This window comes from Nerophis ophidion, linkage group LG13 (genome assembly GCF_033978795.1).
Source record: "Nerophis ophidion isolate RoL-2023_Sa linkage group LG13, RoL_Noph_v1.0, whole genome shotgun sequence".
NCBI lineage: Eukaryota > Metazoa > Chordata > Actinopteri > Syngnathiformes > Syngnathidae > Nerophis > Nerophis ophidion.
Genome location: NC_084623.1, coordinates 9,705,524 through 9,718,578, shown reverse-complemented (window position 1 = coordinate 9,718,578; position 13,055 = coordinate 9,705,524). Strand labels below are relative to the sequence as shown.

Here is a 13,055-nt window from a genome sequence, read left to right as displayed (position 1 = left end):
CATCCCTCAAGATGTTTGGAATTATGAGAGATGACACGCTGTAAAGCAGCTCAGTTATCGGGGGGTGGGGTGGTGGGGGTGGGGGGGGGGACCTTGCATGGCGCTGGATTAGAGTAATGCAGTAATTCATTGTTTGGTGATTTGAGTTCTGAGTGACTTTGAGTGATTGAGTCATAAAATGAAATATACATGAAGGCTTTAAAACTATGAACAAACACATATGGAGTTATGTACTTCACAAAAAAAAAGCTGAAACCATGTTTTGTGTTCTAGTTTTTTTCAAAATAGCCACCCTTTGCTCTGATTACTGCTTTGCACACTCTTGGCATTCTCTCCACGAGCTTCACGCAGAGACGTGAAAAACATTTCAGCTGACTACTTGAAGCCAAGAGTGTGTGAAAAATTAATCAGAGCAAGGGGTGGCTATTTTGAGGTAACTAGGATATAAAACGGGTTCAATCCCCACCTAGTACCAACCTCGTCACGTCCGTTGTGTCCTGAGCAAGACACTTCACCCTTGCTCCTGATGGTTGCTGGTTAGCGCCTTGCATGGCAGCTCCCTCCATCATTGTGTGAATGGGTAAATGTGGAAGTAATGTCAAAGCGCTTTGTGTACCTTGAAGGTAGAAAAGCGCTATACAAGTACAACCCATTTATCATTTAAAACATATTTTCAGTTATTTCAACTTTTCTGTTAAGTACATAACTCCACATGAGTTCATTCACAGTTTTGATGCCTTCAGTGACAATCTACAATGTAAATAGTCATGAAAATAAAGAAAACGCATTGAATGAGGAGAATGTATGTCCAAACTTTTGGCCTGTACTGTGTGTGTGTGTATATATATATATATATATATATATATATATATATATATATATATATATATATATATATATATATATATATATATTAGGGGTGTAACGGTACTTGTATTTGTGTCGAACCGTTTCGGTACGGGGGTTTCGGAAGCAGAAGTCTTCACAAGCTGCTCTGCTTTCTGCCTCTGTCTCTGCCTCATTGTCCTGCCCACACAACCATCTGATTGGTTACATACAAAGCCAATCAGCAGTGCGTATTCAGAGTGATGTAACAGCCAATCAGCAGTGCGTATTCAGACTTCAGAACGATTTAGTCAATGCTTTAGCATCGAGCAGATATCTGTCTAGCAGGGGAGGAGCGGACTCCACCCAAATTATACTAAACACCTCGCAGTCACAACTATTACAAACATCACTATGAGCCCGTTGACCGTCTAGAAACTTAAACTGCAGCTCAGCTCGCTCACAGTATAGGCTTGAGATGAAGGCTAATTAGCTCTTAGCGTAACGTTAGCTCATTTTTCTGTCTGTGTGTGCGTGCGCGTGTGTGTGTGTGTTTTAGGGGCAGCAAAGCCCTGTCTTTCTGTTATTTCATTGAACTCCATTGTGTTCAGGGATTAATAGTCCCTCCTTTTGCAATTGTACTATTTTTCAGCTATAGTTACATGAATCATTAGTAATGTAGCAGCCTAGTTTTGAATAGCAGGGTCCCTGCTATCACATGTTGATAAAAATACAACATTTACATAATAAAAGTCAACTACAGGCTTCCCCAATGCTGTAATAAATCAAGCATGATGAGTTGACAAACAGTTTTAAGGGAAACTGTTTAATGTTATAGTTTTTATATGTAGAAGAAAGGTTTTTTCATTTTATTTAATCAAAGCAACAACTTGAGGCAGTTTAATGTGGATTAACGTGGGCAGAATTATTATAGTGTTCCCAATGTTAAAAGGATAAAGCCATTGTTTACAAATCTGGTAAATAAATTACTTAAAAATGTATATTTTGTTAATTTCTTACTGTATGAAAATGAACCGAACCGTGACCTCTAAACCGAGGTACGTACCGAACCGACATTTTTGTGTACCGTTACACCCCTAATATATATATATAAATATATATATATATATTAGGGGTGTGGGACAAAAACGATTCTAATACAAATTGCGATTCTTTTCGTTGTGCGATTCAGAATCGATTCTCTTTTTTTTTTAAATCTATTCATTTATTAATTTTTATCAATCCAACAAAACAATACACAGTAATACCATAACAATGCAATCCAATTCCAAAACCAAACCTGACCCAGCAACACTCAGAGCTGCAATAAACAGAGCAATTGAGAGAAGACACAAACACGACAAAGAACAAGCCAAAAGTAGTGAAAGAAAAATGAATATTATCAAATACAGTATCAATATTAATTATAATTTCAGCATAGCAGTGATTAAAAATCCCTCATTGACATTATCATTAGACATTCATAAAATATAAATAAAAGTGGCTTACACATGCATCGCATCTCATAAGCTTGACAACACACTGTGTCCAATGTTTTCACAAAGATACAATAAGTCGTATTTTTGGTTCGTTTAATAGTTAAAACAAATTTACATTATTGCAATCAGTTGATAAAACATTGTCCTTTACAATTATAAAAGCTTTTTACAAAAAAATCTACTACTCTGCTAGCATGTCAGCAGACTGGGGTAGATTCTGCTGAAATCCAATGTATTGAATGAATACAGAATCGTTTTGAATCGGAAAAATATTGTTTTTGAATCGAGAATCGCGTTGAATCGAAAAAAATCGATATATTATCGAATCGCGACCCTAAGAATCGATATTGAATCGAATCGTGGGACACCCAAAGATTTGCAGCCCTTATATATATATATATATATATATATATATATATATATATATATATATATATATATATATATATATATATATTAGGGTTGGGCAGCGATAAATATTTTTAATCGAAGTTAATCGCACCATTTCTCTGATTAATCGCGATTAACTGCATTGTTTACGCAAAGCCCAATAATGAATTCAAAAGTAGTGTGTAGTGCACCTTTATTGGAATATTCTCCCACATGAACAAAAGCGCCAAAACATTTGTTGTGCAAACACAATTTAAATCAGTCTTTGTTAAACAGTGGCAGTTAAATAGCATATTTTATGAAAATCAACTCAAAAAATGTAAATACAAACATTTAAGCTTATTGCCACTGCCAGGGTATTTAAGTTATCCTGTTTGTTATGGAAAATAAATATAATCTACATACAAATCTCTGAGCCACAATCATAACATCTGAACAGGCAATTTCTGAGGTAACAGCAGAAACATCTGTTTTGATCAGGGATCTTATGTTTAAAAAACCTATATTATAGGTAGTGGGCTGTTTTAGGGAATTTTTGATCAAATTATCCGTAGTAGCAATATTAATAATGTTGTGTTTATTCTGCGTAGTGCACTTAAAATAATTATGACCATATCTAGGAATTGATATGATGGGAATTTTCCGATTGTTTGCTTGGTGCTTTGATAAACTGAACGCATCATATACATGGTACTATATTGTGATGTTATGAGCCAGGGGAAAAAATAACTGCCCGACCCAGCATGCAACAGGAGTGACGAGCATGCGCGGTAGCCCGGTATAGGTTGTGTGTCGCCATGACGGCATCTTGTATGTTGTGATATGCACGCTCTGAAAGTAAACGTTAAGAACTCAGCCAACACTCCTCGTCTGCATTATTCATAAATAGACAGACAACACAAATACTCCGCTGCTTCACAGGCCGCTGGATGTAGACGGCAAAGTATTCCCATGCTAGCTAGCCGGTCTAGCAAGCACGCGTCATTCAGTCCAAAACGGCCCGATCTATCCACATCCAGAATTGTCTGGCGGTCGTAAGTGATCCCGGAGTGACCACGCTGTAAGCCAGCCATGAAATTTGCAGAATTGTTCGGTATTTTTGCCAAATGTTCCATCTTTACCAAGAGCCCCTCGACGCCGAAGCCCGTCCGGGCGACGCCGTCTTGTTAAGAAAAGGCGTTAACAAAATAAAAGCATGTAAACAACATACGCAAATGTGCGATAAAATAATTGTCGGCGTTAATAGATTGATGAGTTAACTCGTAATTAACGCATTAATTTGCCCACCCCTAATATATATATATACATATACATATAAACATATAAAAATTTGTCAAACTTTCAGCCTATGTACAAATCAAATCAACCATTAAAACAATACCTCCCACAGAATATATACATTTTTTTTGTGCGAGTCAAACCTACTAAATGACTTCTCCCAACAAGCCTTCTCTTACACAGATGGCGTCTTAATCAACCTGTGTACATAATTGTGATGAAGTCATCCACACATGCAAATGAGTGATGGTAAAGAATGTAGCGCGAGGTCATGAATATTCACAAGTCATCCTTCTGTTCCCGCTAATGCGAGCAGCAGACATTGCATTCTTCCCACTGGATGTGCGTCAGCTGGTCTTTCTTGGCACCATCTATTGTCTGGAAACAATAAGTGAAGTGAATGGTATTTATATAGCGCTTTTTCTCTACTGACTCAAAGCGCTTTACCTAGTGAAACCCAATATCTAAGTTACTTTTAAACCAGTGTGGGTGGCACTAGGGAGCAGGTGGGTAAAGTGTCTTGCCCAAGGACACAACGGCAGTGACTAGGATGGCGGAAGCGGGGATCGAACCTGCAACCCTCAAGTTGCTGGCACGGCCGCTCTACCAACCGAGCTATACCGCACTTGTGCTGATGGTCATTTCCCAACTATGTCTTGTCTAGGGATGCACCGATTAATCGGTAACCGAATATATTCGGCCGAATATGGCAAAAAAAGCCACATTCGACCTTCGGTGGAATGAGTTAAGTACAAGGCCGAATAGTGGCGTGTGACGCAATTTTTTGACGCGGTGACGCAATCAACCAACGTGCAGTGACGTTGGGATATGTTGTGTACCTGTATAAGTGTATGAGGTTACAAACACACACTTATTGAGATTTACTTTAGCCTTCTGTTTACATTATTAGCATATCTACTGTGGCTAAGCAGACTTTTGCCAAAAGGACAATAATTCATTTGTTGTGGGTTTATCCACTTTAATGCACTTTATTTTTTTGGGGAATGCATGTTCTCCCCGTGAATGCGTGGGTTCCCTCCGGGTACTCCGGCTTCCTCCCACTTCCAAAGACATGCACCTGGGGATAGGTTGATTGGCAACACTAAATTGGCCCTAGTGTGTGAATGTGAGTGTGAATGTTGTCCGTCTATCTGTGTTGGCCCTGCGATGAGGTGGCGACTTGTCCAGGGTGTACCCCGCCTTCCGCCCGATTGTAGCTGAGATAGGCGCCAGCGCCCCCCGCGACCCCGAAAGGGAATAAGCAGTAGAAAATGGATGGATGGATGGATGTTTTGTTTGAAGGCCTAATATAAATGAAAAACTTTGTGCTTTTTTTGAAAAGCAAAGGCTACTGGAATATTAAAAAAATGTCAATATTCAATAAAAAATTACTTTATTTGAAAAACATGTCTAAATATTTATTCTAGGTAACATGCACCTGGGGATAGGTTGATTGGCAACACTAAATTGGCCCTAGTGTGTGAATGTGAGTGTGAATGTTGTCTGTCTATCTGTGTTGGCCCTGTGATGAGGTGGCGACTTGTCCGGGGTGTACCCCGCCTTCCGCCCGATTGTAGCTGAGATAGGCGCCAGCGCCCCCCGCGACCCCGAAAGGGAATAAGCGGTAGAAAATGGATGGATGGATGGATGGATTTATGCAATATAAAAAAAATTGTGAAAAACTGCATTCATTTTTCGGTATTCGGCCTTCGGCCAAGCGTTTAAGTTTTATTCGGCTTCGGCTTCGGCCACAAATTTTCATTTCGGTGCATCCCTAGTCTTGTCTGTTAACTATCAGGAGTTTAATCCACTTTTAAAACACTTTCTTGTGTCCTGGATACTACAGTATCGGATAGGTCACCGTCACTTTCTTGAGTCCGTCTGCAAGATGTTCGATTCCGGAGGCGTTCTCAAATTGCAAATGAAACCACGCCCCCATCCTCTCCAAAAGTATCATAAATTATTTTTATTTGAAAATGTACACTTTTCAAATATACACATTGAAGTTGTCACTACTATTAATTTCACCGTGACTGTCAAAAATAATCTTCATTTCCATTGTATAGATTCACCCGGTCACAACATTAAGTACGTCTGCAAATCGATTCAGCATTTCTGTCACTGCATGTTGGAACTCCGTGTTTTTATGCACATACCAAGTTTGTTTGTTTTTTGTCTTTTTTCATAGCCTAAGCCAGTCTGCCATGAGATACAGTCTAGTGAGGGGGTCACCAACCTTTTTGAAACCAAGACTTCTTGGGTACTGATTAATGCGAAGGGCTACCAGTTTGATACACACTTAAATAAATTGCCAGAAATAGCCAATTTGCTCAATTTACTTTTAATAAATAGATCTAGATACATATATATATAAAAAAATGGGTATTTCTGTCTGTCATTGCGTCGTACATTTTTTTTTCCTTTTACGGAAGGTTTTTTGTAGAGAATAAATGATGAAAAAAACACTTAATTGAACGGTTTAAAAGAGGAGAAAACACGAAAAAAATGAAAATTAAATTTTGAAACATAGTTTATCTTCAATTTCAACTCTTTAAAATTGAAAATTCAACCGAAAAAAATGAAGAGAAAACCTAGCTCATTCGAATATTTTTGAAAAAATTAAAAAAATAATTTATGGGAAATCATTAGTAATTTTTCCTGATTAAGATTAATTTTAGAATTTTGATGACATGTTTTAAATAGGTTAAAATCCAATCTGCTCTTTTTTTAGAATATATAACAAATTCAACCAAGCTATATTTCTAACAAAGACAAATAATTATTTCTACTAGATTTTCCAGAACAAAATTTTTAAAAGAAATTCAAAAGACTTTGAAATAAGAATTAAATTTGATTCTAAAGTTTTTCTAGATGTGCAAGAATATTTTTTTAAAAATGTTAATATTAATACATTTGAAGAAATATTTCACAAATAGTCTTCGTCAAAAAAAACAGAAGGTAAAATGAAGAATTAAATTAAAATGTATTTATTATTCTTTACAGTAAAAAAAATACATTTACTTGAACATTGATTTAAATTGTCAGGAAAGAAGAGGAAGGAATTTAAAAGGTAAAAACGTACATGTGTTTAAAAATCCTAAAATCATTTTTAAGGTTGTATTTTTTTCTCTAAATTTGTCTTTCTGAAAGTTATAAGAAGCAAAGTAAAAAAAAAAAAAAAAAAAATTTTTTAAACAAGTGAAGACCAAGTCTTTAATATATTTTCTTGGATTTTCAAATTCTATTTGAGTTTTGTCTCTCTTAGAACTAAAAATGTCGAGCAAAGCGAGACCAGCTTGCTAGTAAATAATTAAAACTATAAAAATAGAGGCAGCTCACTGGTAAGTGCTGCTATTTGAGCTAATTTTAGAACAGGCCAGCGGGCGACTCATCTGGTCCTTACGGGCTACCTGGTGCCCGCGGGCACCGCGTTGGTGACCTCTGGGTTAGAGTGTCCGCCCTGAGATCGGTAGGTTTTGAGTTCAAACCCCCGGTCAAGTCATACCAAAGACTATAAAAACGGGACCATTACCTCCCTGCTTGGCACTCGGCATCAAAAAATTGGAATTGGGGGTTAAATCACCAAAAATGCCTTATAACCCGGGGCGCCAAATGTACGGAATAATTCTGGTTTTGCTTACCGACCTCAAAGCAATTTTATTTGGTACATTGTCCAGGGTGTACCCTGCCTTCCGCCCGATTGTAGCTGAGATAGGCGCCAGCGCCCCCCGCGACCCCGAAAGGGAATAAGCGGTAGAAAATGGATGGATGGCATAGCGTGATAATTATTGTGACCAGTAGATGGCAGTCAAACATAAGAGATACGTGTAGACTGCACTATGATGGCAATATGACTCAAGTAAACGACACCAACATTTTATATGTTCAATTGAAAATATAGAACATTACACTCAGCACCTCGGCTCCTGCAGGCAGCGCTGGCCACGCCTCCCTCCACACCAGTGCAAAGCTGCAAGCCCAGATGTCCTGTTTTTATGGACTATAAAAATGGGACTCCCTGCTTGGCAGTCAGCGTCAAGGGTTGGAATTGGAGGTTAAATCACCAAAAAATGATTACCGGGCGCGGCCACCACTGCTGCTCACTGCTCATCTCACCTCCCAGATCAAGGGTGATGGGTCAAATGCAGAGAATAATTTCGCCACATCTAGTGTGTGTGTGACAATATTTTTTTTTAATTTTTACAGCTCAATTTATACATTTATACACCCCGCCCCCCAGACACATTTTTTTCTATCAATGTGGCCCCCAGGTCAAAATCTTTGCCCAGCTCTGCATTAGTGCGTGCTGATGCATGGAAAGTGTTCAAGTTTTTTGCACTTTTTTTTTTTTTTTTTTTTTACCTCACATCTATCACCAGTTGACTGCCCAGATATCCTTGGTAACGCTTTCGGTAACACGCCATGTTTTTTTTTCCCGTTTTTTTTCCCCCTCCCTGTCCCAATTACTCTTTCCATTACTTTGATCTGCCCAGATTTGGAAAGAAGAAGGAGGCCAAGACAGCTTTGCAGTGTCAGAAGTCTGACATTCGGAGTCATCTGGAACTGGAAAGGATGAAGGAAGAGCGGGAAAGGTTAAGAAGCATTTTTTTTTTTTTTTTTTTTTGTACCCTGTCATCGTTTTGTTTTGTGTCCAAAAATATTAAGCGTCTGTCAGTCAAATTAGCTACTGCTAATCTACAAACCTCATTTCCATATGAGTTGGGAAATTGTGTTTGATGTAAATATAAACGGAATACAATGATTTGCAAATAATTTTCAACTCATATTCAGTTGAATATGCTACAAAGACAACATATTTGATGTTCAAACTCATAAAAATTTTCATTTTTGCAACTAATCATTAACTTTAGAATTTGATGCCAGCAACACGTGACAAAGAAGTTGGGAAAGGTGGCAATAAGTACTGATAAAGTTGGGGAATGCTCATCAAAGACTTATTTGGAACATCCCACAGGTGTGCAGGCTAATTGGGAACAGGTGGGTGCCATGATTGGGTACAAAAACAGCTTCCCAAAAAATGCTCAGTCTTTCACAAGAAAGGATGGGGCGAGGTACACCCCTTTGTCCACAACTGCGTGAGCAAATAGTCAAACAGTTTAAGAACGACGTTTCTCAAAGTGAAATTGCAAGAAATTGAGGGATTTCAACATCTACGGTCCATAATATCTTCAAAAGGTTCAGAGAATCTGGAGGAATCACTCCATGTAAGCGGCATGGCCGGAAACCAACATTAAATGACCTTCGATCCCTCAGACGGCACTGTATCAAAAACTGACATCAATCTCTAAAGGATATCACCACATGGGCTCAGGAACACTTCAGAAAAACACCATCACTAAATACAGTTTGTCGCTACATCTGTGAGTGCAAGTTAAAGCTCTACTATGCAAAGCAAAAGCCATTTATCAACAACATCCAGAAACGCAGCCAGCTTGTCTGGGCCCCGAGATCATCTAAGATGGACTGATGCAAAGTGGAAAAGTGTTCTGTGGCCTGACGAGTCCACATTTCAAATTGTTTTTGGAAATATTCCACATCGTGTCATCTGGAGCAAAAGGGAAGCGAGCCATCCAGACTGTTATCGACGCAAAGTTGAAAAGCCAGTATCTGTGATGGTATGGGGGTGCATTAGTGCCCAAGGCATGGGTAACTTACACATCCGAGAAGGCACCATTAATCCTGAAAGGTACATACAGGTTTTGGAACAACATATGCTGCCATCTAGGCACCGTCTTTTTCATGGACGCCCCTGCTTATTTCAGCAAGACAATGCCAAGCCACATTCAGCACGTGTTACATCAGTATGGCTTCGTAAAAAAAAGAGTGCGGGTACTTTCCTGGCCCGCCTGCATTCCAGACCTGTCTCCCCTCGAAAATGTGTGGCGCGTTATGAAGCGTGAAATACGACAACGGAGACCCCGGACTGATGAACGACTGAAGCTCTACATAAAACAAGAATGGGAAAGAATTCCACTTTCAAAGCTTCAACAATTAGTTTCCTCAGTTCCCAAACGTTTATTGAGTGTTGTTAAAAGAAAAGGTGATGTAACAGTGGTGAACATGCCCTTTCCCAACTACTTGGGCACGTGTTGCAGCCATGAAATTCTAAGTTAATTATTATTTGCAAAAAAACATCAAATATGTTGTCTTCGTAGTGCATTCAACTGAATATGGGTTGAAAAGGATTTGCAAATCATTGTATTCTGTTTATATTTACATCTAACACAATTTCCCAACTCATATGGAAACGGGGTTTGTAATCTAACATTGCTATTTTCTTCCTTTCTTTATACTGTTTTCCAAATGTTGAAGCTAAAGTAGTTCTGTCCAAACATCAGAGTTGGAGCAACCATGACGGAGCCGAGCGACGAAAGTGTCAGACCCTCATATGCGGATGTGGAAGATGATGACGCGGACCCCAACTATGCCCGAATACAGTCCTTTAAGGACCGGGCCAGGGTTTCACCACCACAGCCTCAGTCACATCACCACGGTATCGTTCAGCATGGCCCCGTCAGGACCCCTTCTCCTCAAGTCCCGTCCAACTTCCAGGGACAGACCAACCGTAGTCATGACCCCGGAACCATGACTGACGAAGACCACTTTGATGACCTTTATGCCAAGGTCAACAAACCGAAAGGAGCTGGGACGAAATCAGCGGCCGTGTCTGCATCGACCAACGACAGGTAAGGTTTTAGACTGTGAACTAGATGGTTCTGGACTCACTCTAGGGGCCTGATGTACTTAAGCAGGGGTGTCCTAACCTTTCCACTGAGGGCCACGCACTGAAAAATCAAAGCATTGATTGATTGATTGACACTTTTATTAGTAGATTGCACAGTACAGTACATATTCCGTACAATTGACCAGAAAATGGTAACTTGTTTAAACTTTAAACTTGTTAATCAATTCCTGGTAAGAGGGCCAATTTGATATTTTTCATTTTCAAAACTAATACAACAGGCACCGTATTTTCCAGACCATAGTGTGCACCGGATTATAAGGCGCACTTCCCAGAAATGGTCTATTTTCAATCTTTTTTCATATATAAGGTGCACCGGATTTTTGGGTACAAACTTCTTAAGGCCCAAGCTGTTGGTTTACATGCTTTTTTTTATATCTTTTGAGGGGAAAAAAATGATTTTAAGTGAAGTGAAGTGAATTATATTTATATAGCGCTTTTCTCTAGTGACTCAAAGCGCTTTACATAGTGAAACCCAATATCTAAGTTAGTGCACCTTATAGTCCAGAAAATACATTAGATTTTTTTTTCACCTGTAGGGCTGTCATAGCTATCATATATATATATATATATATATATATATATATATATATATATATATATATTTTTTTTTTTTTTTATTGAACACTTCTGTAGATCAACTTCAAGTCTATCTGTCGATACTAATTTAAAAAAAAAAATTGTATTCATTTTTTGCGAAACCCCTGTTTTTTTATGGCAAAACACAAAATATGCACTGTGATGAGGTGGCGACTTGTCCATTGTGTACGCCGCCTTCCGCCCGATTGTAACTGAGATATGCACCAGCGCCCTCCGCGACCCCAAAGGGAATAAGCAGTAGAAAATGGATGGATGGATGGATGGACAAAATATGCATTATTTTCCCCAAAACTTCTTTTTAAAGTGGAAATGTTAATTTGTAGTAATTTTATTTTGAAAATGTCAATAATTCATCACAATAATTATTATTCATTTTTCTTTGACAGTTTTATTTATTTTTTTATTCCAATACAATTTTGGGGGATCCAAAAGGGCCCCACTTATAAAAGTGATACGAATCTGTCATGCATATTTTATCTACTTTCAACACTTAATTATTTAGATCAACTTTTTTTTATTTCTCTTTGCTATTTGGGCTTATTGGACCATAATTAGAATAAAAACTAAGAATCATCTTCTGATATGATGTCCTTAGTCCGTAAGTACACAAACGTGTACTTTATGTTTAGTGACATGCTAATTCCTATTTTTAAATTTTTTTTCAAAATTCTATTGTAATTTATACTCTTCTGACACCACCAGATGGCAGTATAAGTGTCCACATAAGCGGCCATACGACCCCAATTTAGTAGTGTACACCATTTTGGAAATAAGAGCTAAAAAGGTGCTGTCCACGCATGTGGCCACTAAGCCTTTAGATTAAAGGAGTCATATTATTATTTTTTTTTACATATAAAACACTTCTTTGTGGTCTACATAACATGTAATGGTGGTTCTTTGGTCAAAATGTTGCATAGATTATGTTTCACAGATCATCTTCAAGCCGATTTCTGACAGTCGCTTCTGGATGCACCGTTTTGTGGGCGGTCTTATTTACGTGGCTCACCTTCGACAGCGTCTTCTCCCCGTCATCTTTGTTGTAGCGGTGTAGCGTGCAAGGACGGGAGTGGAAGCTAACTGTTTTAAGGACATTCAGACTTTACTCAAATCAATAACCGGAAATGTGTCCCACGAAAAACCGTCCGACTGGAACTCTCTGATAACTAAAGTTCTTTGGGTGAATAATGTAAACTCACTACACCTGTGTGTTTTAGTGCTTTCATGGCGAGTTTACTAACAGATTTAAGTAGGAACTTTAGACTACTTTATATTAGGAATGGCAACAGTGGAGGATGAATGTCACCTAACAAAAAGATGGACAAAAAGAAGAAGCTTATCGACTACCGCGTCGGTAGTCCGTAGTACTACAAAGGCGGAGACGCGCAATTTTTCGGGACTTATGCCGGTCCCAAATACAGATCAGCAGGTACCAGAAGGTAATAAAAGTTGCTTTTGCATAACATTGCGAAACAAAACGCCAAATAATGTCTTACCTGATACACACACCACAAAAAAATACTCGTATGTTGAAGCACAGTACAATCCTTCAAGCGGTGCGGCTTCATAGCTTACCAAAGTCGTACTAAAACATTTTAATAGATTTTTGAGCGACGTGTGTAATGTTTTATATTTTCAATGGAACATATAAAATATTGGCGTCGTTTACTTGAGTCATTTTGCACTCTACACCTATCTCTTAT

General features: G+C 38.5%; 1 protein-coding gene across 1 annotated transcript in view; it reads left to right on the top strand.

Moving 5' to 3' along the window:
- The window catches only part of LOC133564224 (partitioning defective 3 homolog B-like), a 405,625-nt gene that overhangs the window by 253,871 nt on the left and 138,699 nt on the right, over window positions 1-13,055 (top strand). Inside the window, exons 21-22 of the mRNA XM_061918379.1 lie at window positions 8,486-8,584; window positions 10,352-10,699. Coding sequence (XP_061774363.1) covers window positions 8,486-8,584; window positions 10,352-10,699 — 447 coding nt within the window. The remainder of the gene's footprint in view (window positions 1-8,485; window positions 8,585-10,351; window positions 10,700-13,055) is intronic.